This window comes from Heptranchias perlo, chromosome 2 (genome assembly GCF_035084215.1).
Source record: "Heptranchias perlo isolate sHepPer1 chromosome 2, sHepPer1.hap1, whole genome shotgun sequence".
Lineage (NCBI taxonomy): Eukaryota > Metazoa > Chordata > Chondrichthyes > Hexanchiformes > Hexanchidae > Heptranchias > Heptranchias perlo.
Genome location: NC_090326.1, coordinates 83,535,194 through 83,562,514, shown reverse-complemented (window position 1 = coordinate 83,562,514; position 27,321 = coordinate 83,535,194). Strand labels below are relative to the sequence as shown.

The 27,321-nt window shown below is 41.9% G+C and overlaps 1 protein-coding gene across 5 annotated transcripts in view; it reads left to right on the top strand.

Annotated features, from left to right (window-relative positions):
• The window catches only part of LOC137340975 (aryl hydrocarbon receptor-like), a 199,322-nt gene that overhangs the window by 118,827 nt on the left and 53,174 nt on the right, over nucleotides 1-27,321 (top strand). For all 5 annotated transcript variants that reach the window (XR_010966933.1, XM_068003805.1, XM_068003796.1 and 2 more), the window contains exon 4: nucleotides 19,602-19,691. Coding sequence is in view for 4 of the 5 variants with exons in the window: in XM_068003805.1 (XP_067859906.1) it covers nucleotides 19,602-19,691 (90 nt within the window). In the remaining variant the exon portion in view is untranslated. The remainder of the gene's footprint in view (nucleotides 1-19,601; nucleotides 19,692-27,321) is intronic.

Here is a 27,321-nt window from a genome sequence, read left to right as displayed (position 1 = left end):
TCCTAAACACCTGTGATTGTCCACCTCCTTCTCTTCCTTTAAGACCCTCCTTAGAACTCACCTCTTTGACTAAACTTTTGGTTACCCCTCCTAATGCTCTCCTCTCCTCTGGCTTGGTGTTCGTTTACCTCTGCAAAGCTCCTTGAGATGTTTTTCTTTGTTAAAGGTGCTGTATAAATAAAAGTTATTTTGTTTGAGAATCTAAGTGGAATAGAAAAAGTTAACCCTGAGCTCCATTTAAAATGAACTAACAACTGGAGGGCAAGGGAGCAGGGGTACAAAATGGTAAAAGGTAAGTTTAGGACTGATGTCAGGAAGCAATTCTTCACGCATAGTGATTAATATTATGATAGAGGACAATGGGTAAATGTAACTTACAATGGGTAAATGTAACTTATGTTGATTACTTCTATCAAATTAAATTTTGTTAGTAAGAGCAGTTAACATTCTTTTATTGCTTTTATGAATCAACCCTAAGCAGAATCTTAGTCTGGGAGCTATGGAGTTTAATCCAAGTCCATTCGCTTGTCTGCCAACTTTTTAATGTTCTATTTGCTATCACAGCATTCATTATGAACTGTATTGATTTCGAGTGCAGATAAATGGCCCTTGCGTGACTTACCAAGTAAGAGTTGCTGTGCAGGGGAAATCTTGTCCAAACATTATTTGATTGTGACTTATTTGTAAGTGTTGAGGCTTTGAAGCTATATTACTACTGCTGTTTTTGTTTTGTATTTTCAATTCACAATATGCTAAATGGCATTTTACGTCTCACGTGCGTGAGACTTCAAAAAGCATTAAAACTTGTCACCTTATTTACTCAAAACTTGGAACAAATTGGTGTTAGTGGAATCTAAATATAAATACTAAGTGGCACTGTTTACATCTAAGTTCTGCTTCATAGTATTTGCCAATTGACACAAACTTAGATTTTTTAATTTAAAGTTGGGCCAGAGGAACCAACAGTATCAAAGGTTTTAATTTGAGAAAATAATTCAAGAATGATTGTGTGGCAAGCCTGTTTTACATTCTGCATAAATAAATTTTATTATGTACATATGAATCTTTTTATTTTATTTTCTCCCTTCCATGTATCTATCATCATCTGTAACAGAAAGGAAGGCAAACAATCCAGTCTGTAATCAAATAAGAGGTACATGTTTGAATGACTCGTGTACCAGGTTGCTTCCCCCAACATGCCTTCTGCTCTTCGATAACTTGAGCATAATCAAAGAATTTGTTGGTATAGTAATGTGCTCTGTCACCATCGTGTTTAGCTGGAATTGAGTAGATGTGTTTTTATTGGTCTGTCCCAGCATTTTCTGTTGGTATTGGTTTCTTAACAGCTCTTCGGATTTGCTGTGTAGCACATGTTACAGAATCTCTCAATACAAGACCTTTACAGGCCCAGTTTCAATTGTCACAATATTCATTTGGATTTATGTATTTAATTACGTGAGGGCTGTGGTAGCATTGTTTTGCCCACCAAAATTATTTCTTTCCCAAAAAAAAAATTGTAACCTAGAAATGGGCTGTGCTTCCATACAGTTCCCTTGGGTTTGTTTATGTATATGGACACAAATCATATCTACGTGTTTTTGTGATTTGGGTATACTTCTTTTCCCATTCCCAACTCACTGTCTGCCCTCCACCCCCCACACACCAGGTGAGCTAGTGCCAAAACATTGCCTCTGATTATTTTTACCAACGCTTCTCAGGAAACATGAATATTTGAGAGCTCAAAAGGTTAACAAAGTTAAGGCCCCACTGATTAATACTGAAACAATCATCCACTTTCCCCTAGCTATTATGAAAATTACTTCCTGATGATGTATGAACTGCTGAATTCCCATGTTGAGAACAGAAACTTAGTGCAACGTGTGCTACTGGGACAAATTTTCAAAGCTTCTGTGTTGTTAGTATTCCTTGTTTTCACACATGAATCTTAACTTTGAAGTGGTGCTAAATGGAAACCTATTGTACACATATATTTGATTTGCAGTACTGTGCTTGACATCTGGGTGATGTGGAGGGAAGAGCGAGAGAAAAGGATGGAGTGAGGGAAGCTTGAAGGAATCCAAGGCACCTTGATCTATTCAAGATATTAGAATTGCCAACTGTGGTTCAGTGCTGCTATCATTTAATTAGAAATATACACTTACATTTCTGACTACCAATGTGGCCAACCAACATAATATTAAAAACCTATGTTGTAACGTGCACCTTGAGAATGTTTTCCATTTAGCACTTTTATGTGCAAGGAACACCTGTAGTGGGCCAATCCAACTGTATATTTGCTTTCTTTTTCCATCCTCTTACCAATTTGATTTGAGGGACAACTCATCTATTGTTATGACATATCATTGCAACCATACACCAGCAAGTTTTAATATGCAAGTGGAGCATGTTAATGGCCGTACTCAATCGCCTCTATCTCTCCCTCCCCTTCAGAACAAATACTATTCAGTGTACAGTAACCCAGTTCCCAAATTGCTCACTGGCATGGAGTTGACAATTGATGGGAACAGTTTAGTTGACATTTCAGAGCAGTTGAGTAGAAAAGTGTAATAAAGTTGATAAAATTGAAAATATCTGTTACAAAATTTAAAGTCTTTAAATGTTTAAATACTATTAGATGTCCAGGACATAGGTTGCGAATGGTAATTTAACTTTATTGAAAGCATTTTTTAAATAATATAAACGGATGGGAGTATTATGTGGGTGTCATTAGTGATTCAAAAGCTTAATTTATTATTGTATATGTATATACAATTGTGACTTTATTGCAAATTGTAATGGTTTGATTTAATTTAAGACTAACTAGGTATGAAAAGTCCATACAAGTCTTGGGAAATGACATTCAGCTTTGGTCCTAATCTAAACTGAGTGCTCTCTGTGACCGAAATGGCCACTGTATCTGATGTGCCTATAGCCTCACCAGTAGTGGAGTATTTCAAATGTATGTATTGTATGTGCCACACATCAGTAATGGTTTGATATAAACGTCAAATTACAAGATAACATCGCATATATAATTGACAGATGGCTATAAATTTGCAGGAAAACAGTGGTTTACTTATAGCACCAAAAAAGTTTATTTTTTAACAGATAAATAGATTGCTGCAGTAAGAGCCATCAACAAGCAGCTATAAAGTTTAATTTGCTGACAAATAAAACACAGTCTTGCACAAATCACACTGAATCCTACCTCGTTGAAAAATCATTTAAACAAATAGTAAACGTCTCATGGCATTGACCATGGTACATGAGAGTAATACATAAAATTAAAAATAAAACTTATCTGCACACAAGTGTTTTAAAAAAAATGGCAGGCAGACAACTTGCGCCACAGTGTTGGGAGGACAGTAAGTATGACGCCAAGTAATATAAGCAAGTGTTGCAGCTTTACCCATTAAAAATAATATAAGCAGGTGTTACTTCAGCTGTTACTATATGTCATAAGGTATGCCAAAATGAACTAAATAAATCTGACAACAGAATGTCGACAACAGTTGCAAGAATTTTTATATATTTATCATTGATGTCTTGTCTCAACAAACTAAATTTGAATGCAACTGCCGAGGTGCAGCACTAATTCTAGCAACAATCTACCTCAGAATTCCTGGGTTCTAAGTATATTTACACAAGGAGTTAAATATAGACAAAAACAATTAAATTGAAGAAAAGAAACTACTTTTGAAAATAAATGTGACCACTGTTTACATTAATTTAACCCTTTTAATATGGAATATTGATGTTTATTTAGAACAGTATTTGCGTTTACAAAATTCTGCCTGAACCTGTCGAGCTCTGCTGTCCTTTTTTTCTGTTTTGCCTTTGAAAGAAGGGCCTAGATTTTTACTCTGAGCCGTGGAGAGCAGGCGGGGGAGCATTTCTGATGGGAAACCCGGAAGTAAGGGTTTCCTGGACATCCTGACTTTGACATCGATCGCATGCAGGTAAGCTTGTGAGGCCTGGAGGAAACATTCCTGCTCCTCCTGGCCCACAAGTAGTGCAATAAAGGCACTTATCTGCTGATCTGGCCCTTCTCGCCTCTTATGTGGCATGAAGCAGAAGGCCCAGGAATCCCGGCCCCCAGGAATTAAATATAAAAAAGCTATTAAAATGGAGGCACACAGCCTCCTTAAAAGATTTTACTGACTGACCTGCCTGTTGGCGGGTTTTACATTTTTACAATTTTTACCTTTCCACCTGTCCTTGGGGGTTAAAATTACCCCCAAGGAGTTTCTCCTTCACCACCCGTTTAAAATGCAACAAATTTTCCTGTTTTGAATATGATTGTTAGAATATTGAGCTGACTTGGAGGAATTATTGAGGTAGCTGAATCAATGCACAAAACTTAAATTGAGCAATTGCTGAAGCACACTAGATTAATGACATCACTGTAGAATTTTAACACTCAAGCTACATAATTCAGAAACATAACTATGCGTCAAATTTTTTAAGTCGGTTCCTAAAATGGTTCTTTGTCTTTATTGCCTCTCAGCAGTGAGGTAATAAAATTCATATATTTGTAATATTTTTCCTCTTCAGCAAAAGTATATTGCTAGTAATATTACTATGCACTAATAATTTGCTTTGATAACTGTGGTAGAAAAACAAATTTGGAAAGTGATGAAGTCACCTTTTTTAAAATTTTGGTCTAATGATCAAAACTATTTTATTTCAGCAGAGGGCCACTGCAAAAAATTAAGTTGTCAAGCCATTAATAGTTTGCTTAGTTCCATTTCTATCTATCCAGCCGTAGCTAGAGAATCACCTTCAATGGCTTCTCTTCCCACTCCCGCATCGTTACTTCTGGAATCATAAGAACATAAGAACATAAGAAATTGGAGCAGGAGTAGGCCAATCGGCCCCTCGAGCCTGCTCCGCCATTCAATAAGATCATGGCTGATCTGATCCCAACCACAAATCTAAAGAACACAAGAAGTCGGAGCAGGACCCGGCCACATAGCCCCTGGGCCCTCTCCGCCACCCACAGGGCATTGACCGATCCGAACTCAGCTTCATGTCCAATTTCCTGCCCGCTCCCCATAACCCCTAATTCCCTTTACTTCTAGGAAACTGTCTATTTCTGTTTTAAATTTATCTAATGATGTAGCTTCCACAGCTTCCTGGGGCAGCAAATTCCACAGACCTACCACCCTCTGAGTGAAGAAGTTTCTCCTCATCTCAGTTTTGAAAGAGCAGCCCCTTATTCTAAGATTATGCCCCCTAGTTCTAGTTTCACCCATCTTTGGGAACATCCTTACTGCATCCACCCGATCAAGACCCTTCACAATCTTATATGTTTCAATAAGATCGCCTCTCATTCTTCTGAACTCCAATGAGTAGAGTCCCAATCTACTCAACCTCTCCTCATATGTCCGCCCCCTCATCCCCGGGATTAACCGAGTGAACCTTCTTTGTACTGCCTCGAGAGCAAGTATGTCTTTTCTTAAGTATGGAGACCAAAACTGTATGCAGTATTCCAGGTGCGGTCTCACCAATACCTTATATAACTGCAGCAATACCTCCTTGTTTTTATATTCTATCCCCCTAGCAATAAAAGCCAACATACCGTTGGCTTTCTTGATCACCTGCTGCACCTGCATACCAACTTTTTGATTTTCTTGCACTAGGACCCCCAGATCCCTTTGTACTGCAGTACTTTCCAGTCTCTCGCCATTAAGAAAATAACTTGCTCTCTGATTTTTCCTGCCAAAGTGCATAACCTCACATTTTCCAATATTATATTGCATCTGCCAAATCTCCGCCCACTCACCCAGCCTGTCTATATCCCCTTGCAGGTTTTTTATGTCCTCCTCACTCTCTACTTTCCCTCCCATCTTTGTATCATCTGCAAATTTTGATATGTTGCACTCGGTCCCCTCCTCCAAATCGTTAATATAGATTGTAAAGAGTTGGGGACCCAGCACCGACCCCTGTGGAACACCACTGGTTACTGGTTGCCAGTCCGAAAATGAACCATTTATCCCAACTCTCTGCTTCCTGTTTGATAACCAATCCTCCACCCATGCCAGAATATTACCCCCAATCCCGTGATTTTTTATCTTAAGTAATAATCTTTTATGTGGCACCTTGTCGAATGCCTTCTGGAAGTCTAAATACACTACGTCCACTGGTTCCCCTTTATCCACCCTATACGTTATATCCTCGAAGAACTCAAGCAAATTTGTCAGACATGACTTCCCCTTCATAAAGCCATGCTGACTTTGTCCTATTAAATTATGCTTATCTAAATGTTCCGTTACTGTCTCCTTAATAATAGACTCCAAAATTTTACCCACCACAGATGTTAAGCTAACTGGCCTATAATTTCCAGCCTTCTGCCTACTACCCTTTTTAAATAACGGTGTTACATTAGCAGTTTTCCAATCTGCCGGGACCTCTCCTGAGTCCAGGGAATTTTGGAAAACTATCACCAAAGCATCCACAATCCCTACTGCCACTTCCCTCAAGACCCTAGGATGGAAGCCATCAGGTCCAGGGGATTTATCCGCCTTGAGTCCCATTATTTTACTGAGTACCATCTCTTGAGTGATTTTAATCGTATTTAGCTCCTCCCCCCCGAGAGTCCCCTGTTTGTCCAGTGTTGGGATATTCTTAGTGTCCTCTACTGTAAAGACTGAAACAAAATATTTGTTCAGCATTTTTGCCATCTCCATGTTTCCCACCATTAATTTCCCGGTCTCATCCTCTAAGGGACCTATGTTTGCCTTAGCCACCCTTTTTCTTTTTATATAACTATAGAAACTCTTGCTATCTGTTTTTATATTTTTTGCTAATTTCTTTTCATAATCTAACTTCCCTTTCTTAATCAATCCTTTAGTTACTTTTTGCTGTCTTTTGAAGAATGCCCAATCTTCTATCCTCCCACTAAGTTTGGCTACCTTATATGTCCTTGTTTTTAGTCGGATACTATCCTTGATTTCTTTACTTAGCCACGGGTGGCTGTCATTTCTTTTACACCCTTTTTTCCTCAGTGGAATATATTTATTTTGAAAGTTGTAAAATAACTCCCTAAATGAACACCACTGCTCATGTACCGTCTTACCCTTTAATCTATTTTCCCAGTCCACTTTAATCAATTCCGCTCTCATACCATCATAGTCTCCTTTATTCAAGCTCAGTACGCTTGTTTGAGAATCAACCTTCTCACCCTCTAATTGGATATGGAATTCAACCATGTTGTGGTCGCTCGTTCCAAGGGGCTCCTTAACTAGGACATTATTAATTAATCCTGACTCATCCCTCAAGGATCTTTCATTGACCCCCTCCAATTTCTCATCTACATGCTGCCCCTCGGTGACATCATCCGAAAACGCCACATCAGATTCCACGTGTAAGCTGACGACACCCAGCTCCACCTCACCACCACCACCTCTCTCGACTCCTCCACTGCCTTTGATTTGTCATGCTGCTTGACCGACATCCAGTACTGGATGAGCAGAAATTTCCTCCAACTAAATATTGGGAAGACTGAAGCCATTGTCTTCGGTCCCTAACCACCCACTCCAGCCCTCTCCTTGACCACTGTCTGAGGCTGAACCAGACCTTTTGCAACCTTGGCGTCCTATTTGACTCTGAGATGAGCTTCCAACCCCATATCTGCTCCATCACCAAGACCGCCTACATCCACCTCAGTAACATTGCCTGTCTCTTCGCCCCCCCCCCCCCCCCCCGCCTCACCTTATCTGCTGAAACCCTCATCCATGCCTTTGTTACCTCTAGACTTGACTATTCCAATGCTCTCCTAGCCAGCCTCCCATCTTCCACCCTTCATAAACTTGAGCTTATCCAAAATTCTGCTGCCCATGTCCTAACTTGCACCAAGTCCCATTCACCCATCACCCCTGTGCTCGCTGATCTACATTGGCTTCCGGTCCAGCAACGCCTCAAATTTAATATTCTCATCCTTGTTTCCAAATCCCTCCATGGCCTCGCCCCTCCCTATCTCTGTAACTTCTTCCAGCTCTACAGAGATCTGTGTGTTCCTCAATTCTTGCCTCTTGCGCCTCCTCGATTTTAATCGCTCCACCATTGGAGACTGTGCCTTCAGCTGCTTAGGCCCTAAGCTCTGGAATTCCTTCCCTAAACCTCTCCACCTCTCTACCCGTCTCTCCTCCTTTAAGACACTCCTTAAAACCTATCTCTTTGACCAAGCTTTTGGTCACCTGTCCTAATATTCCCTTAAGTGGCTCGGTGTCAAATTTTGTTTGATAACGCTCCTGTGAAGGCCCATGGGATGTTTTACTGTGATAAAGCCACTATATAAATGCAAGTTGTTGTTCCTCTATCATTACAGGGTGCATTCTTGTTCACTGTTAGCTTAAAAGAAAAAGCAGTATAAAGTGAGGAAACCTACTTACATACTCCTACTGACTTTTTTTCTAACATTAGGGAATAGAAGAAAATATACCCCCTTATATTTGTCTATCACTTTACTCTGGGGTTTTTTTATATGTGGAATAACTAAGGAGAGATTTTCAGCTTTTAGAATTAATTCTGAAGTGTAGGCAAAGAAATGGCAAGCTATTTTGTTCCACATAAATGTTCTTTGTATGCAATTAAGTAAGTCTTTTTGACCTAAAGTGGGCTTTCATTTTTTATTGTCTTTGAAATAATTTCCAGAACCAACTATTTGAAGTAATTATTGAAGGGGCCATTAAAAACAGGCATGATTGTAGTAAGGAACTTGTGCCCAAATTCTGTGCCTTGATGCCATGCGGATATTGCACTGGTATAAACCAGATTTGCTCATGCTTTTCTCTCAAGATCTTGCAATGATGCAGAATGTCACAATAGATATCTTCAGAGATGGAGCCCAACTTGATGAAGGGACTTTTCAAAAACAGATACTATGATAAAGCCACTATATAAATGCAGTTTGTTGTTCCTCTATCATTACAGGGTGCATTCTTGTTCACTGTTAGCTTAAAGGAAAAAGCAGTATAAAGTGAGGAAACCTACTTACATACTCCTACTGACTTTTTTTCTAACATTAGGGAATAGAAGAAAATATGCCCCCTTATATTTGTCTGTCACTTTACTCTGGGTTTTCAACTTCATCTGTTTTTTTTCTATGCCACTGGATGCTATTTTAATAAACATTCCCACTATTTCCTTTGATTCCCAGGATTGGTCACATATCTGGGAAGAGGAAATAAGTAATTCTGGAAATTGTATTGGCTAAGAAAGGCTTAGTTCTGAAACCTTTTGGAGTTCATTATCAATTGGCCATTCAAAACTGACCATTGATTACCTTTCATCTCATTTGAAGGACAGATATTCCATACAGCACTCAAAAACTTCAATGTGACAGGCACTTGAGAAGGTTTACTTACCTATGCAGTATTTGCGTCACTCAGTTGTGGATACCATTCAGTACTGAGGAAAGTTTCTGCACCTCAACCATATAACTTTCAATGCAAATTAATTGTTCGATAGTATCATATTAATATCAACAGTTCTTTGGGCCATAACATTTCAGCTATCCTCACTTGTCTGAGGTAATTCATGAATTGAGCAGCATCACATAGCTCAACAGTTTTCAACCGAGCACCTGTATGGGTTGATGCTGCTCCATTCCCTGATGCATTTTATGCAGCTGGTCCAAGCTCTGGCTTCTACCTGATTTTGTTGCTTTGCTCTGGGAACTCCCTGTTGGTGTGATTTCCTGAACTTGCAATAGTTTTTGCCAAGTCTAGTTAAACGGAAGGAAGTTGTGATAGGGAGTGAAATCGAATTATGTATTTTTCCCACCAATTTTTTCTCTTCTCTCCTGACGATTGCTGGCTCTTGTTGGGTGATAGTTTCACAAGGGCTGCCAGCCCTCAAATATCTCACCCTCTCTCCCCTTTCCCTCCCCTCTCTCCCTCTCCTCCTACCACCTCTCTCTGCCCCCATTCTTTTCCTTTTTTCTCTTTCATTTATTCTCTCCTTGCTCTCTTGCTCTCTTCCTTCTCCCGCCATTTCCTCCCCTCTTTCTTAATAAAAGATGCTGTGTACTGAATACTTTATTAACTGCTAATCTGCTCCTTGTGTGGTGAGAAATGCCTCAGTGTTGAAGTACATGTTGTGATGCTATCCAAATTGAACATCCTAATTAACCTTATCACACATCTACAGCATCAACATGCTCAGCACATCTGCATAATGGTAACACAAATAGAAAACTTTGTTAAATAGTTCAACTACAAAAACGAATTGCTGTTAATTCAATGCATTGCAGTTTTTCAATCTCTGGACACTGTTGACGTTGATAAGCAATTTCGACCTTTGCTATTGTGGTTTGCAATGGCGTCAGAATGGCGGGATTGAATTGCAGCCCTTCATAAGTTAGTGCCAGCTATCTCTGATATCCTATATTTTATTGAATGATAATTACATTACTCAGATCTAGCTGAAGACTTGCTCTTTCTTTACTAATTATCACCCTTGTTCCTGATTATGGTTTACACTTTTTTTTACATGGTTATATCAAGCCTAAGCAGCCCATAAAAGAAACAAGCGTCTGACTGCGCAGCCTTTTAATGCACTGAGTAAATGAGCTCCATATTGTTAGTATTCGGTGACCCATAAAAAAAATTGGTTTCATGTTATGTACTGGTAGTGAATAGCTCTGTTATGAATTTCTTCTGTTGTCTGCAATTAAGTTAAATGCAAAGTTAATATTCCAAGCTAATTTCATTAAGTGAAAAAGACATACTGCTAAGATAGTTCTGGCTGCTTTAATGATCCTAATGAACCCTCAACTTCATATTACAGTGCACGTGAGTTTGTGTCTTATAGATAAGTTGACACATTAGCAAATTACTACAACTGCTGTTCCTTCTTCACCCCCACCCCTATCAAAAAAAATGTGTATGTCAGTGAGAAAACCAGTGCAATTTTATAGCACAAATGTAGAGAAAATGGTGAGATACAATTGATTCTTACTCAAAGCAAATTCCAAGTGTTAGTTCTCATGGAAATCACAATTCTAAATGAGTGAAACTAGTATTGTTTGTTGATTTGCACAGAAAAAAATCACAATCTTCACTTGGTCCCGGACCAGTTGCCAAAATTCTGCATTAATTCTAGTAGACTTTCCCAAATATTCCTTCCTTCCCTCCTAATGAAAGATAATTTTTGGGGAATAAAAACAGAAAATGTGGGGTACATAGCAAGTCTATCATCAACATCTGAAAAGAGAAAAGACAAGTTAATTGGAACATAAGAATTGCTAGACTTATACCATCCTGGTGGTCGAATAATACAATGATAATGGACTTGTTGACTATCATAGCAATCAATCTCTATCAATTAGTCTACAACAGACCCAGACATGAGGCAAGGAAAACCACAGTGTTGGGGAGCTTTCGAAACCATAAAGCTACCTGTTCTTCCCAAGCACGCGACACTTGCCATATATCATGGGCTCGATTTTCGGACGTTCGAGACGGCGTGTTCGTGGCAGGTGGGCTCCGAAAATCATGGATTCCCAGGGCAGGTCCGGGGTCCGGAGCCCGACTCCAACCCACCCACTTCCGGGTTCCCCAGTGACGCGCTTAGATGCGCGCGCAGACCCCGCATGCGGGTCTCCCGCCTGCAATTAAAGCCGGTGGGATCCCACTTAAACCAATTAATTAGATAGTTCAGGTCCTTTGCAGACCTGGTTTGTAGGATATTTTAGGAGGGGTGGGATTTTCAACTCAACTGAGCGTGTTTCCCGTACTGGGGGAAACACTCCCATTTGAAATCGACGTGTTGCAGCCACCAGCCTGTGGTAGCTGCAAAGGTCCATTTGATAGGTTGGGCGGGGGTAGACCCTCACTCATTGCAGGAGGCCACTCTGTCACTTTGGACAAAGTTTAGCCTCCACCACCCTCCTCCTAACAATAAAATTCACAAACTTGGAGCCTCAACCCCGGTGTGCAGACACATTTACCTACCTTGATGACCCCCTCAAACGTACATCTTGCGGATGGGGGCCGGCATAGCTGCAGTCATGACCTCCTCGGAGGACGAACAGCATCGCCGTCCACCTCTGATACATGGAGCTCCACAGCACAGTGCTGTGACACATCCACCTGCACGGCAGGAGGGAGGGCAACCGCAGAGAGAGATGCGTCGCAGGAGGCACTACCCTTGCCACAGGGTCTACAGTCCTCTCTGAGCAGCAGTGCACATGGAGACTCAGAGTCACTCGACATGTAGTCGTGGACATCTGCAGCCTCCTTCATGCTGAGCTGCTCCCTGCTGGCCCGAGCACCATCTTCTTACCTGTTGCTGTCAAAGTCACCACTGCCCTCAACAACTTCTCCTCTGCATCCTTCAAGGGTGCCACCGGGGACATCGCCGACGTCTCTCAGTCGTCTGCACAAAAGAGCTCTGCAAATGCACCTACACCCACTCTGCAGTGACACAATGGGTGGCATCAGTTGTGGGTCTTCATTGTGATCCTCAGGAAAGGGCATTATTGCACAAACCAGACAAGATTCGCAAAGACGTGGCAGTAGCGGTGACAATATAATATGTAATATGAGTTGATCAGAAATCAAATATAAGTAAAAACCATGACAAACCCTCAACCACCCTTGTGTATCCCCTTCATGCTCACGTCACATTTGCCTTACGCTTCCTACTACACATATGTGATGCATGCCCTGTGGCTGCAGCACAGGTAGTGGCAGGTTGGGGAAGGCTGACCATGAAAGAGATGCATGAGAGGGTGAGTATGAGATAGAGCCAAGAGATTGTATGAGGATTGGGTTGAGTGGTAGTGGTGGGATGAGTACTGGCGAGGTGAGTAATTGCAGGTAAGATGAGGATGAGCTTTGAGTGGGTGTGAGGAGTGATGTGACAGAGTAGTGTTGGCGGTGCAGAAGGAGATGTGGGGTGGGGGTGATGATGTGGTAGACGGAGTGTAGGGGAATGAGTAAGTGTACTCACTTTGGCTGACCTATTTAGGTCATTGAAGCGCCTCCTGCACTGTATGCAGGTGCATGATATGTTGGTGGCGCAGGTGACCTCCTCTGCCACCTTCCTGGTGGCAGAGGCAGGCCACTTCCTCCCGCTCACCGGGGGGAAGATCTCTGTCCTCCCCCTCCTCCTCACCCCATCCAGTAAGACCTGGAGTGAGGCATCATTAAATCTGGGAGCAGCCTTCCCCCTGGGCTGCTCCATGCGGTAGTTTTGGCTCCTTTCTGCAGCATCAGTCAGTGGAGGACTGCCCCTTTAAATAGGGCTCCTCCAGCTTACAGCCTATGATGCGGCTGGGCAGTTCACCCGCTGCGCAGCTTTCCAGCGCGAAACCCGGAAGCCAAGGTAAGTGGCTTCAATTAGGTTGCGATCGAGTGCGGAGCACCCCGATTTCACTGGGCGCGTTACCCACGCGCCCAGTCGACCCCCCCCCCCCCCCCCCGCCCCCCACCCCGGCTGCCAACCCGCCTCCCTCCTAAAATCGAGCCCCATGTCTCAAATAACTCGTATGCTGTATCCTAAAATATTATTTTCTGGAAGGAATCTATTTAATTTGCATTTGAATGTAATACTATCTGCTTCCACCATCTCCCTAGGGAGCTCATAAGACCACGAGAGATAGGAGCAGGAGTAGGCCATTCGGCCCTTCGAGCCTGCTCCACCATTCAATGAGATCATGGCTGATCTGATTTTTACCTCAACTCCACTTTCCCGCCTTTTCCCCATATCCTTTGACTCCCGTGCTGATCAGAAATGTGTCTAACTCAGCCTTGAATGTATTCAATGACTCAGCCTCCACAGCTTTTTGGGGTAAAGAATTCCAAAGATTCACAACCCTCTGGGAGAAGAAATTCCTCCTCATTTCCATCTTAAACGGGCGACCCCTTATTCTAAGACTATGCCCCCTAGTTTTAGATTCTCCCATGAGGGGTAACATCCTCTCAGCATCTACCCTATCGAGTCCCCTCAGAATCTTGTATGTTTCAATAAGATCTCCTCTCATTCTTCTAAACTCCAATGAGTACAGACCCAACCTGTTCAATCTTTCCTCATAAGGCAACCCTTCCAAAACAGGAATCAACCTAGTGAACCTTCTCTGAACTGTCTCCAATGCAAGTATGTCCTTCCTTAATTAAGGGCACCAGAACTGTACGCAGTACTCCAGGTGTGGTCTCACCAGCACCCTGTACTATGGTAGCATGACTTCCCTGCTTTTATACTCCATCCCCCTGGAAATAAAGGCCAATATTCCATTTGCCTTCCGGATTACCTGCTGCACCTGTATGTTGACACCCAGATCCCTCTGTACCGTTTTGTAGTATTTCACCATTCAAATAATATTTTGCTTTTTTATTTTTTCCTCCCAAAGTGGATGACTTCACATTTTTCCACATTATATTCCATCTGCCAAATTTTTGCCCATTCACTTAACCTGTCAATATTCCTTTGCAGACACTTTGTGTCCTCATCACAACTTGCTTTTCCACCTATCTTTGTATCATCAGCAAATTTGGCCACAATTCACTCTGTTCCTTCATCCAAGTCATTGATATATATTGTAAATAGCTGAGGCCCCAGCACTGAGCCCTGCGGAACCCCACTAGTTACAGATTGCCATTTTGAAAATGACCCTTTTATCCCGACTCTTTGTTTTCTGTTAGTTAACCAATCCTTTATCCATGCCAGTATATTACCCCCAACACCATGAGCTCTTATCTTGTGCAGTAATCTTTTATGTGGCACCTTATCGAATGCCTTTTGGAAATCCAAATATACTGCATCCATTGGTTCCCCTTTATCCACCCTGCCCGTTACTTCCTCAAAGAACTCTAATAAATTTGTCCGACACGATTTCCCCTTCATAAAACCTTGTTGACTCTCCTTGATTGTATTGAGTCTCCAAATGTCCTGCTACTACTTCCTTAATAATGGATTCTGGCATTTTCCCAATGACAGATGTTAGGCTAACTGGTCTATAGTTACCTGCTTTCTGTTTCACTCCCTTCTTGAATAGGGGTGTTATGTTTGCAGTTTTCCAATCCGCTGGGACCTTTCCAGAATCTAGTGAATTCTGGAAGATTACCACCAATGCATCCACTATCTCTGTAGCCACTTCCTTTAAGACCCTCGGATGCAAGCCATCAGGTCCAGGGGACTTGTCAGCCTTTAGACCCATTAGTTTACCTAGTACTTTTTCTCTAGTGATAGTGATTGTTTTTAGTTCCTCCCTCCCCTTTGCCCCTTGATTTTCTACTATTATTGGTATATAATTAGTGTCTTCTACTGTGAAGTCAGATACAAAATATCTGTTCAATTCCTCTGCCATTTCCATGTTTTCCATTATTATTTCCCCAGTCTCATCCTCTAAGGGACCAATGTTTACTTTAGCTACCCTCTTCCTTTTTATATACTTGTAGAAGCTTTTACTGCCAGTTTTTATATTTCTTGCTAGTTTACTCTTATAATTTATTTTCTCCCTCTTTATTATTCTTTTAGTCATCCTTTGCTGGTTTTTAATGTTTTTCCAGTCTTCGGGCTTACCAGTAATCTTCGCTATGTTGTATGCTTTTTCTTTTAACCTGATACCATCCTTTACTTCCTTAGTTAGCCATGGTTGGTTCACACTTTTTGTGGAGTCTTTCCTCCGAACAGGGATATATTTTTGTTGCGAGTCATAAAATATCTTTTTAAATGTTTGCCACTGCTTATCCATCATCATACCATCTAATCTGTTTACCAGTCCACTTTAGCCAATTCCGCCTTCATTCCTTTATAATTGCCCTTATTTAAGTTTAATGCAGTAGTTTGAGACCCAAGATCCTCGCTCTCAAACTGGATGTGAAATTCTATCATGTTATGATCACTGCTTCCCAAGAGATCCTTTACTTTGAGAACATTAATTAAGTGAGCCTGTTCCACAGATTGACCACTGGCTCACTGAATTAATGTTTCCACAGATTATATTTGAATTTACCCCCCTTTAAGTGCAAGCCGTTCCCTCTAGTTCTACTGTTCTGGGCAAGGTGAAACAGCTGGTCATGGTCTACATTATCTAGTCCCTTTTAGAATCCTGAAAACAGCAATCATATCAACAGTCAACCTTCTTGTTTCCAGTGAGAATATGCCCGATTTATATAATCGCTCCTCATAATCCAACTCCCCCATCCCTTCAGTTATTCTGGTTGCTTTCTTCTGTATCCTTTCAATAGCTGCAATATTGTTTTTGTACTGTGGCATGCTGAACTGTGCACAATATTCTAAGTATGGTTGCACGGATGAGTTATCAAGTTGCAGGATTATCTCACTAGTTCCCAGAGTTTGCGTTCCGCTTGTTTTGGAACAGTGTTAAGGAGGTCAAAGACAAAGATCGGAATGGGAATGTGAGGGGGACATGCAGTGGCAAACCATAAGGAGGTCACAATCATACTTGTAGGTATATTGGAGATATTCGACAAAGCGGTGACACAATCTGTGTTTGGTCTACCCAATGTAGAGGTGACTGCACTGAATATCAAATACATTATAGTAGCTTGGAGGAAGTGTATGTAAAACAGTGTGTCTCATGGAGAAAATGTTTGGGCTCCATATACAAATGAATAGACAGATTTGGACCCTCTAATATATAATTTTCACTTCCCACATTGTCATCTCTATATGGGGTCTCACCTGCTGTACATTTCCAACGTTTTCTCCTTATTTCAAATTTCCAACATTCACAGTTTTTCTTAACATTTTTTGGGAAGCTGTTATTCTTTTCTAAAACTGGTTAGTCCACTCCATTGTCGAAAATCATTTTCTTTATTCTTTAGCTAGGTTGGGAGGATATAAGCTGCTTGAATGCCAGAGCAAGTTGAGTAACCTAATATAAATTGCTTTGTTTTCAATTTAAGTCTTCAGTCTTCAATGTCTGTTTCTGTGAACTTAAGTTCAGTACACTGTACATTTGTTACAGGTTAGTGCAATATTTTCTTCAAAATTATTTTATTAATGTGCTTTATGTAGAATAATATATACTCTGGAGTATGTAGAACACTAAAATCTAGTTCAGGGGTTAATGTAAACTGCATGAATGAAATTCAAGGTGTTGCTGCTTGTTTGAAATTGTTACAAAAGTTTTTTTTAAAGTATATATGTATTTTAGGTGGGTTGATTTTTTTTTTTTCTCACCCCCACCCCCCAATTTGACATGTTTTGTATGTTGGGGTTGGCTGTCATTGTGAGATGCAACTGCCAGTGCATTGTTTGACATTGATGCTATATTAAAAACTGAGATGTGAATAATGCAAATTAGTGAAGAAGTAATTTGCAGTTGATTGTAGGGAGATTCTAGTCAGTGTATATTATATGGCTATAAAATTATCGAAAGAATTGTCTTGGATCTCACATTAGGACTAGTGTTTTAAATTTGTTCAGCAAATTTGTTCTTAGTTTAAAGTTGACTTATTATAGTACCATATATACTTTTGTGTTAGCTAAGTGTTTTACCGCTTAAGTTTGAATTGATTTGAAATATGCTATTTTTGGTGTAGTTATTGATTATACTTTGATTGTAGATCCTTCCTCCAATTGTAATAAACATTGTAACCTGGTGATACTTTTGCGCTTTTCTTTAAATAACTTTTCTTCTTTTCTAGTTTCCTCCCCTTTTCTCCTCACGTCTTGAAGGCACTGATTCCTGCTGCAATTTAGCTTCATATGCATTAGTAGCCCTACAGTATGTTGCTCAAGTGACCATTTATTATGTGATTCTAGACTGAGTGTTGGAAGATAATTCAACCATAGTAGCATTACGGCTAGGCTGAACGTGTCCCCACCCAATTTCCACTTTCCAGATAAATCACTGGACAGTGATCTAGAGCATGAACCCTGGGTGATTTTCTTTCTTCAATCATAGCGCCCCAACTGTTGCCCAGTTGTAGTCCACTACCACTACACAGCAGAACCAGCCTGAAACCTCCTGATCTGTATGGCATAGTGCCATATAAAGCGTGTCTTTGTCTGCTAAGCTGTTTTGAACCTCACTTTTAAAATTATTTTAGACTTCACCCCATCCGGCCATATTGTAAGCATTATATGTCATTAAAAATAGTCTGAGGTCATGAGCTTCTCCCTTCTGCTCCCTCAACTAATTATTGGAATCAATTCTGAGGGACAAGATAAACTGTCACTTAGAAAGGCATGGACTGATCAAGGACTGTCAGCATGGGTTTGTTAAGGGGAGGTCGTGTCTGACTAACTTGATTGAATTTTTCGAGGAGGTGACCAGGAGGATTGATGATGGTAGCGCAATTGATGTAGTCTACATGGATTTTAGCAAGGTTTTTGACATGGTCCCACATGGCAGATTGATCAAAAAAGTAAAGCCCCATGGGATCCAAGGGAATGCGGCAAATTGGATCCAAAATTGGCTCAGTGACAGGAAGCAAAGGGTAATGGTCGATTGGTGTTTTTGCGAATGGAAGGCTGTGGGGTGCCGCAGGGCTCGGTACTAGTTCCTTTGCTTTTTGTGGTATACATTAACGATTTGGACTTAAACGTAGTGGGCATGATTAAGAAATTTGCGGATGACGCAAAGATAGGCCGTGTGGTTGATAGTGAGGAGGAAAGCTGTATACTGCAGGAAGTCATCAATGGACTGGTCAGATGGGCAGAAAAGTGGCAAATGGCGTTCATTCCGGAGAAGTGTGAGGTAATGCATTTGGAGAGAGCAAACAAGGCAAGGGAATACACAATAAATGGGAGGATACTGAGAGGTGTAGAGGAAGTGAGGGACCTTGGAGTGCATGTCCACAGATAGGTAGGTAGATAAGGTTGTTAAGAAGGCATATGGAATGCTTTCCTTTATTAGCCGAGGCATGGAATATAAAAGCAGGGATGTTATGCTGGAACTGCATAAAAACACTAGTTAGCTTGAATACTGCGCACAGTTCTGGACACCACATTACAGGAAGGATGTAATTGCACTGGAGAGGGTGCAGAGGAGATTTACGAGGATTTTACCAGGACTGGAGAATTTTAACTATGATGACAGATTGGATAGGCTGGGGTTGTTTTCCTTGGAACAGAGGAGGCTGAGGGGTGATTTGATTGAGGTGTACAAAATTATGAGGGGCCTAGATAGAGTGGATAGGAAGGACCTATTTCCCTTAGCGGAGGGGTCAATAACCAGGGGGCATAGATTTAAAGTGATTGGTAGAAGGATTAGAGCGGAAATGAGGAAAAATGTTTTCACCCAGAGGGTGGTGGGGGTCTGGAACTCACTGCCTGAGAGGGTGGTAGAGGTAGAAACCCTCAACTCATTTAAAAAAATATCTGGATGTGCACCTGAAGAGCCGTGACCTGCAGCACTACGGACCAAATGCGGGAAAGTGGGATTAGGCTGGGTGGCTCGTATCTCAGCCGGCGCAGACACAATGGGCCGAATGGCCTCCTTCTGTGCCGTAAATTTTCTATGATTCTAATAAATAAAAATTTTTCTATGAGCTGTGTTCTGCCTACCACTTCATAAGTTGTACATTTCACGTATAAGTAGTTGCTGTTTACCATTTTATAGGAAATGTTTTTATCCCATTATTGATCCATTTGTTGACTTTTTGTATTCTTTTCCTTTCTAGGCTCTCAGTGGATTTGTGCTGGTGATTACAGCTGAAGGTTTAGTTTTTTACACGTCTGCCACCATCCAAGACTATCTAGGGTTTCACCAAGTAGGTTTGTTTTCTCTTTTGTTTCCATAAATGCATATGGATCTCAAAAATGAGAAGCTCGTTTATAACAGTTTTGATTTCCATGTTAATACTCCATGTTTGCATGTGACCGTTTGCGTGTGAAATTCAAGTTGGACCGTAAGAATGTGATTGCTTTGGTATTTCCTTAACCATTAACTGATGCAAAGATGTAATTTGCTGCCAGTCAAAATAATTAAATTTATTTTTCAGCAGTTATACTCGGCAAAGGCTCAAAACTGCTATTTATTTACTTTCACTCAAAAACGATAAAAGAACCATATGCTGTAGTCTCTATTGTTGCTAAACTAAATTTTATTGCAATTGTGTGGAGAAATAGTGTAAGCCAGCTCACCATATGAAAACTTTTTTTTAAAGTTGTATTTAATGGTTTACAGAATTGAAATTCTGGTTTGTTAACTAACTGAATTTTCAATTCTGTTAGGCTTTTGTGTATTTTGGGTCGCTTGTTCCTATATTTCAGTTATACTAGTCAATCTCTCATGGCATTGCACAATGGGAGTTCAGACCAAGTACAGTTATTAGGCTGGAGTGGGTTTAGATGCTGGGGGATAATTGGACCAGGGAGTGTAGACATAAATCGGTCCCCATTTTAAAGTCATATATTCTGTCCTTATTTTAATATTTCTATTATAAACTTCTGTGCCTGCATTTCTAATGGACATGGAGTCATTTAACACTTCATAACACCATCTTGGGGAACTCAGATTTTGGGTCAGCTGGATTGCTACTTAAGTACTTCTCGTTTCTGGATGTTGATCCAAAGCAGACACTAAATAATTTCAGTGATTTGAGTTCTACTGTTCATTCATCTGGTGCCAAGTTATTTAAAGGGTAGCTGCCTCGGAATGGCATCTAGAAGTGAGAAGGATGCCAGCAGTCCCAATGGGTAGACATTTAGTTGACGAGTCCATAGCTAAAGTTAGCTGAGTACATTCAGTAACTAACCCAACTGTCGAATCCCTTTGATGGTGCAACGAAGTGTTGACAGTTGATATTTATTTTAATGTGTAGGAGTTTCAGTAATTATTAGCATATGCAAGAAAGAAATACTTTGCCCTGTTAGTGCCTCCTTAAACTATCTTTCCCTTTTTTGCAGCAACAGGCACACAATTGAGTCTCAATGCATGTACACAAAAAAAAACCCGAGGGATCAGCTTTTAGTAGCTGTAACAGAATACCCTAAAGTGCATCGTAGTTAGTTACCTAATAGAATCTGCTAGCCACCTAATGGAATCTACCTATAGATAATTAAGTTTTGCTGTTGGTTTCCACTCTGATACCTCCCCACAAAGCTCATTTTGGACTCTACCTTTCAACCAAGCACCAATCCAGCCCAGGATACTGCCATGTGTCCTTTGGAGTATGCACATCCGTAGCACATGGGTAAATATCTTGAAGCTTGGAAAAAATTTTTTAACGTGTCTACAGGGCACGAAGCGTACTGGTTGGTTCGACAGCAAAAAAAACTTGTATTTATTTAGATCCTTTAATATTGCAAAACATCCCATGGTGCTTCATAGTTGGGGATCATATCTAAGCAGGAGTAGGATGAAAATTAGGAAAGGTGGCCAAAGATGCAGTGAAGTTGTAAGGAAACTTTTGATGGTAGGGAGAGATTTAGCAAGGTGGAGGGGTCGAGGGAGATGGTTTGAATGTGGAAGCAAGGTGGCTGAAGGCTGTACCACTGATGGTGGTAGAGCAAAAGGACAGGGAGCACTCGGTGGATCAGAGTTGAAAGAGAAGAGGACAGATGTGGAGTGAGGCTGTGGAGGACATTGTAGACCAGGATGAGAATTTTGGGGTGGATGAGCTAAGGCGGGGGTGGGGTGGGGCACTGGAGGTTGGCAAGGACAGGTGTGAAGGGTGAGAGGCACTTTGTGTAGGACAGGAAGTGATCAGTGGAGTTCTAGATGAATTGCAGCTTATGTAGGTTGGAGCTTGGGAAGCCAGTGAAGAGAGTGTTGAAAAAGATGACTCTGGAGGAGACTAGAGGCACGAATGATTACTTCAGGGGCAGTGGAGGTGAGGCAAGAATGGAGGAAGGTTATATTTCAGAGGTGCCGGGGGCATTCAAGGTGATAGACAGAATATGGGCTTTGAAGCTCACCTTAGGATTGAGGTTGAACACCATAAGGTTAAGTTTGAGGGAATGTCCAAGAAGGGGGATGGCTTGAGGAGTTAAGGATGAGTATCTAGTAGGAGCCAAAACGGATTGTTTCAGTCCTGCCAATGCTGAGCTGTAAAAAGTTCTGCTTCATCAATGACTTGGGGCTCGATTTTACATGTAAGTTGTGGGGGCAGGGAGACCGCGAAAGTTGCAAAAATGCAGAGTGGGTTCGGACGCCGGCTCCAACCTGCCGACTTCCGAGTTCCCCACGGTTGCATCTGCATGCGCGCAGGCGTCCTGCCGATGATAAATAGCCAAATGTACCTCATTGAGGTACTTAAGGCACTTGTGACATATTAGATAGTTTGAAGGATTTTTAACTTACCTGGGCGGATTAGGGCCGGATCAAGCAAAAAGAAACGAAATAAATTAAACAAAAAACCATTGCACGAAGTCAAAACACACAATCAAACTACGTTTCCATCCTGCTCCGATGTCTCCCCCTCGGATATCCCCCTCCTCTCCTCCCTCCCCCATCTTCCACTCTCCTCCCTCCCCCATCTTCCACTCTCCTCCTCCCTCCCTCCCCCATCTCCCACTCTCCCCCTCCCTCCCCCCGATCATCCTCTCTCCTCCCCCCTCCCCCGATCTTCCACTCTCCTCCCCCATCTTCCACTCTCCTCCTCTCCTCCCTCCCCCATCTTCCACACTCCTCCTCCCTCCCTCCCCCATCTCCCACTCTCCTCCTCCCTCCCCCATCTCCCACTCTCCTCCTCCCTCCCCCATCTCCCACTCTCCTCCTCCCTCCCCCGATCATCCACTCTCCTCCTCCCTCCCCCCCGATCTTCCACTCTCCTCCCTCCCCCCCGATCTTCCACTCTCCTCCCTCCCCCCCGATCTTCCACTCTCCTCCCCCCCCCCGATCTTCCACTCTCCTCCCCCCCCCCGATCTTCCACTCTCCTCCCCCCCCCCGATCTTCCACTCTCCTCCCCCCCCCCGATCTTCCACTCTCCTCCCCCCCCCCGATCTTCCACTCTCCTCCCCTCCCCCCCCGATCTTCCACTCTCCTCCCCCCCCGATCTTCCACTCTCCTCCCCCCCCGATCTTCCACTCTCCTCCTCCCAGCACCAGATGACGTCTCGCTCGCTCTCTTTCCCTCCCCCCACTCCGTTGCAGCTCCTGTCAATCAGGCTGACTGCTGGGCGTGAAATCCGGAGAGAACTTTAATTACCATCAATTACGATGCGATCACGTCGGAAACGGTAAGTTTTGTTTATTCAGGTTTGCCACTTTCACCGTCGCCCCCCCACCGTGCTGCCAACCCGCCACCATTTCAAAATTGAGCCCTTGATGCCAAACAGCACAGCCACAGTCATGGAATCAAGAGTGGCATTATAAACTAAATGGTACAAATTTAAATGGGGCACAGGAACAGAGACATGGGGGTTCATATATACAAATCTTTGAATGTAGCAGGGCAAGTTGATAAGGCCGTTAAAAAAGCAAACGGGATCCTGGGCTTTATAAATAGAGGCGTAGAGTACAACAGCAAGGAAGTTATGCGAAACCTTTATAAAACACTGGTTAATCCTCAGCTGGAGTATTGTGTTCAGTTCTGGGCACCACACTTTAGGAAGGTTGTCAAGGCCTTTGAGAAGGTGCAGAGGAGATTTACTAGAAGCTTCTCTTAACTGAATTCCCTCATCCCGATACTAGTAAAGAGGAAAGACTGGAAAAGCTGGGATTGTTCTTAAAGCATAGAAAGTTAAGGGGAGATTGATAGAAACTGTTTCCGCTGGCAAGAAGGTAGGTAACCAGGGGACACAGATTTATGATAATTGACAAAAGAACAAGAAGGGAGATGAGACTTTTTTTACGCAGTGACGTAGTGTATTTAGACTTCCAGAAGGCATTCGACAAGGTGCCACATAAAAGACTATTGCTCAAGATAAAGAATCACTGGATTGGGGGTAATATTCTGGCATGGGTGGAGGATTGGTTATCTAACAGGAAGCAGAGAGTTGGGATAAATGGTACATTCTCGGACTGGCAACCAGTAGCCAGTGGTGTTCCGCAGGGGTCGGTGCTGGGTCCCCAACTCTTTACAATCTATATTAACGATTTCGAGGAGGGGACTGAGTGTAACATAGCAACGTTTGCAGATGATACAAAGATGGGAGGGAAAGTAGAGAGTGAGGAGGACATAAAAAACCTACAAGGGGATATAGACAGGCTGGGTGAGTGGGCGGAGATTTGGCAGATGCAATACAATATTGGAAAATGTGAGGTTATGCACTTTGACAGGAAAAATCAGAGAGCAAGTTATTATCTTAATGGCGAGAAACTGGAAAGTACTGCAGTACAAAGGGATCTGGGGGTCCTAGTGCAAGAAAATCAAAAAGTTAGTATGCAGGTGCAGCAGGTGATCAAGAAGGCCAACGGAATGTTGGCTTTTATTGCTAGGGGGATAGAATATAAAAACAGGGAGGTATTGCTGCAGTTATATAAGGTATTGGTGAGACCGCATCTGGAATACTGCATACAGTTTTGGTGTCCATACTTAAGAAAAGACATACTTGCTCTCGAGGCAGTACAAAGAAGGTTCACTCGGTTAATCCCGAGGATGAGGGGGCGGACATATGAGGAGAGGTTGAGTAGATTGGGACTCTACTCATTGGAGTTCAGAAGAATGAGAGGCGATCTTATTGAAACATATAAGATTGTGAAGGAGCTTGATCGGGTGGATGCGGTGAGGATGTTCCCAAGGATGTGTGAAACTAGAACTAGGGGGCATAATCTTAGAAGAAGGGGCTGCTCTTTCAAAACTGAGATGAGGAGAAACTTCTTCACTCAGAGGGTCGTAGGTCTGTGGAATTTGCTGCCCCAGGAAGCTGTGGAAGCTACATCATTAAATAAATTTAAAACAGAAATAGACAGTTTCCTAGAAGTAAAGGGAATTAGGGGTTACGGGGAGCGGGCAGGAAATTGGACATGAATTTAGATTTGAGGTTAGAATCAGATCAGCCATGATCTTATTGAATGGCGGAGCAGGCTCGAGGGGCCGATTGGCCTACTCCTGCTCCTATTTCTTATGCTCTTATGAGTTGTAATGATCTGGAATGCACTGCCTGAAAGGGTAGTGGAAGCAGATTCACTGGTAACTTTCAAAAGGGAATTGGATAAATATAATTGAAAAGGAAAAATTTGCAGGTAAGCCGAATGGCCTCCTTCTGTGCTGTATGATTCTGTGAGATGGAGAGGAACAAATGGGTGTATAATCAGGATCTGATCAGACCCTGCCAGTATACAAAAAATGCAGGAGGGCCAAGTCAAGACATTACATCGAGCATAATTCACCCCACAGACGCTTCACAGATTCTACCCTTCTCTGGGGTAAAGCTGCTGGAGGAACCATGGTGAGGAGGGCAAATTACTATTCACGCTCAAGTTGTGCTCTCACATTTAACCATTCTGGGCAGCAGCCAAGGGGGCCACACAGCGCATGGCAGGCCACAAGCTCTGCAGGTTTAGGCCTGTGGCTACTAGTCCACTGGAGAGCGACTATATCAGTATTCTCAGATTCTAGGGCTACCCCCAATGCTGATAAGACCATGCCCCTGATAATACATCAAAACTTCAGTCACTGAGAGTAACACCACAGGAAATCTACTCGTAGCTTTAAAAGGCAAGTGGACAAATACTTGAAATTTGCTTTTTAAAAGGGCCAGCACAGGCATAATGGGTTGAATGGCATCCTTCTGTGCTGTACAATTCTGATTCCAGTTGACTGTCATAGTAGTGGTGCCTGTTGTAACAGTAATTTGCACATAATTCTTAAGGGGTTATTGTTTGAAAGATATCAAAACAGATTATCCATGGTTACATAATTATTTGAAAAAGAAATAAAAGGGCAAAAAAAGTTAGCCAAGAAGATATTTTAAAGTTAAAACATGTTTCATTATTCTTGCTGGTGTTCTCTTCAGAGGTGACTAAAACGATTGAACTGTTAAAATAATATCAAAAAGAAGGGGTTCAAAAGTAGCAATAGATTTAGTGATTTCAAATTAATAAAAATTCAGAAACCATCATCATGGTAACTGCGATTACAGGCAGCAAGATATCGCTAATATCTGGCTGTCTTTTGGAAATAATATTTAAGTTGTCTCTGGACTGTATTTCCACAGCATCTGGTGATTTTGCAATTCATATGGAGCAGGAAGAATCAATTTGGTGGCATCAAAGTCTGTCGTATGACTTTCGTCAACGGCAGGGCCTTTGAGAGCAGACTAGCTGGCGGCCTTTGAATAGGTGGTAGCAATCGATAGTCAATGTTGGGAATTGGTATGGTCCTGCGCTATTTAGTAAAAAAAACAGCTGTAGGGCCAACCTGAATATACAAAGTGATTCAAAAATAAGACTATCAACCAGTCAGGGCTCCTAATCCATGCATTTTTCTTGGCTTGCTGTAATGTTAAACCCTGAATAGACCAAGAATAAAGCATCACAGTATGCCAAGAAAAAAATCCAACCCATGGTTAATCTTGCCCTTTTAAGTCTCAACCAGTTTGTATTTAGAGGGTCGTAAGTGAAATGTGTCTGTGCAGTCACTAATTCCCTTTCTAAAGTCCCTAGTCCCATGGTTGAACAGCCAATGTTTTATCTCGCTGCGCTCAAAAGGAAACGTTCTTTTTCCGTAGTCATCCTAATCAATTAGAGAGAAAATTTGATTCAAAACAATTAAAATTCCCAAATTGCAAGTCATAAGTAATCTAGTCTGCACCTTTCTTTTGTTGAATCAAGAAATACCTGAGATTATTTCACAACATTTTAATAAAGTGCATGTGCAGATCTTCTGTTTCATAATCCAAAATGTAATTAGTGCAGACAAAACATATGTGCTTGCCAAATGTGAGCTGAAAGAAGACACCATTGTTTGCCTGCAGTTTTATTTTAGGTTTGTATGTATTCCATTATTAAAATAAGTTCCGCAAACTTGTGGTAGCCATTTGTCTTTTGAAGCTGTTTTAGCCATTTAAAACTATATGGTTGTAGGAAAGTTCTGAGGCTGTTTCCTCTAGCTGGAGAGTCTAGAACTAGGGGTCATGGTCTCAAGATAAAGCGTTGGCCATTTAGGACTGAGAGGAGGAAAAATTTCTTCACTGAGCATTGTGAATCTTTGGAATTCTCTACCAGAGACTGTGGATGTTCAGTCATTGAGTATATCCAAGATTGAGATCGATAGATTTTTGGACACTAAGGGAATCAAGGGATATGGGGATTTGACGGGAGAGTGGAATTGAGGTCGAAAATCAGCCATGATCTTCTTGAATGGTGGAGCAGGCTTGAGGGGCCGTATGGCCTACTCGTGCTCCTATTTCTGATGTTCTTATTTCTCTGGACAAGTTTGATGTAAACTCCATTTCTCTCCTGCCAGGTTATCTTGGTACAGAATATTATGTAAATTGCTTGCAAAGAGGACA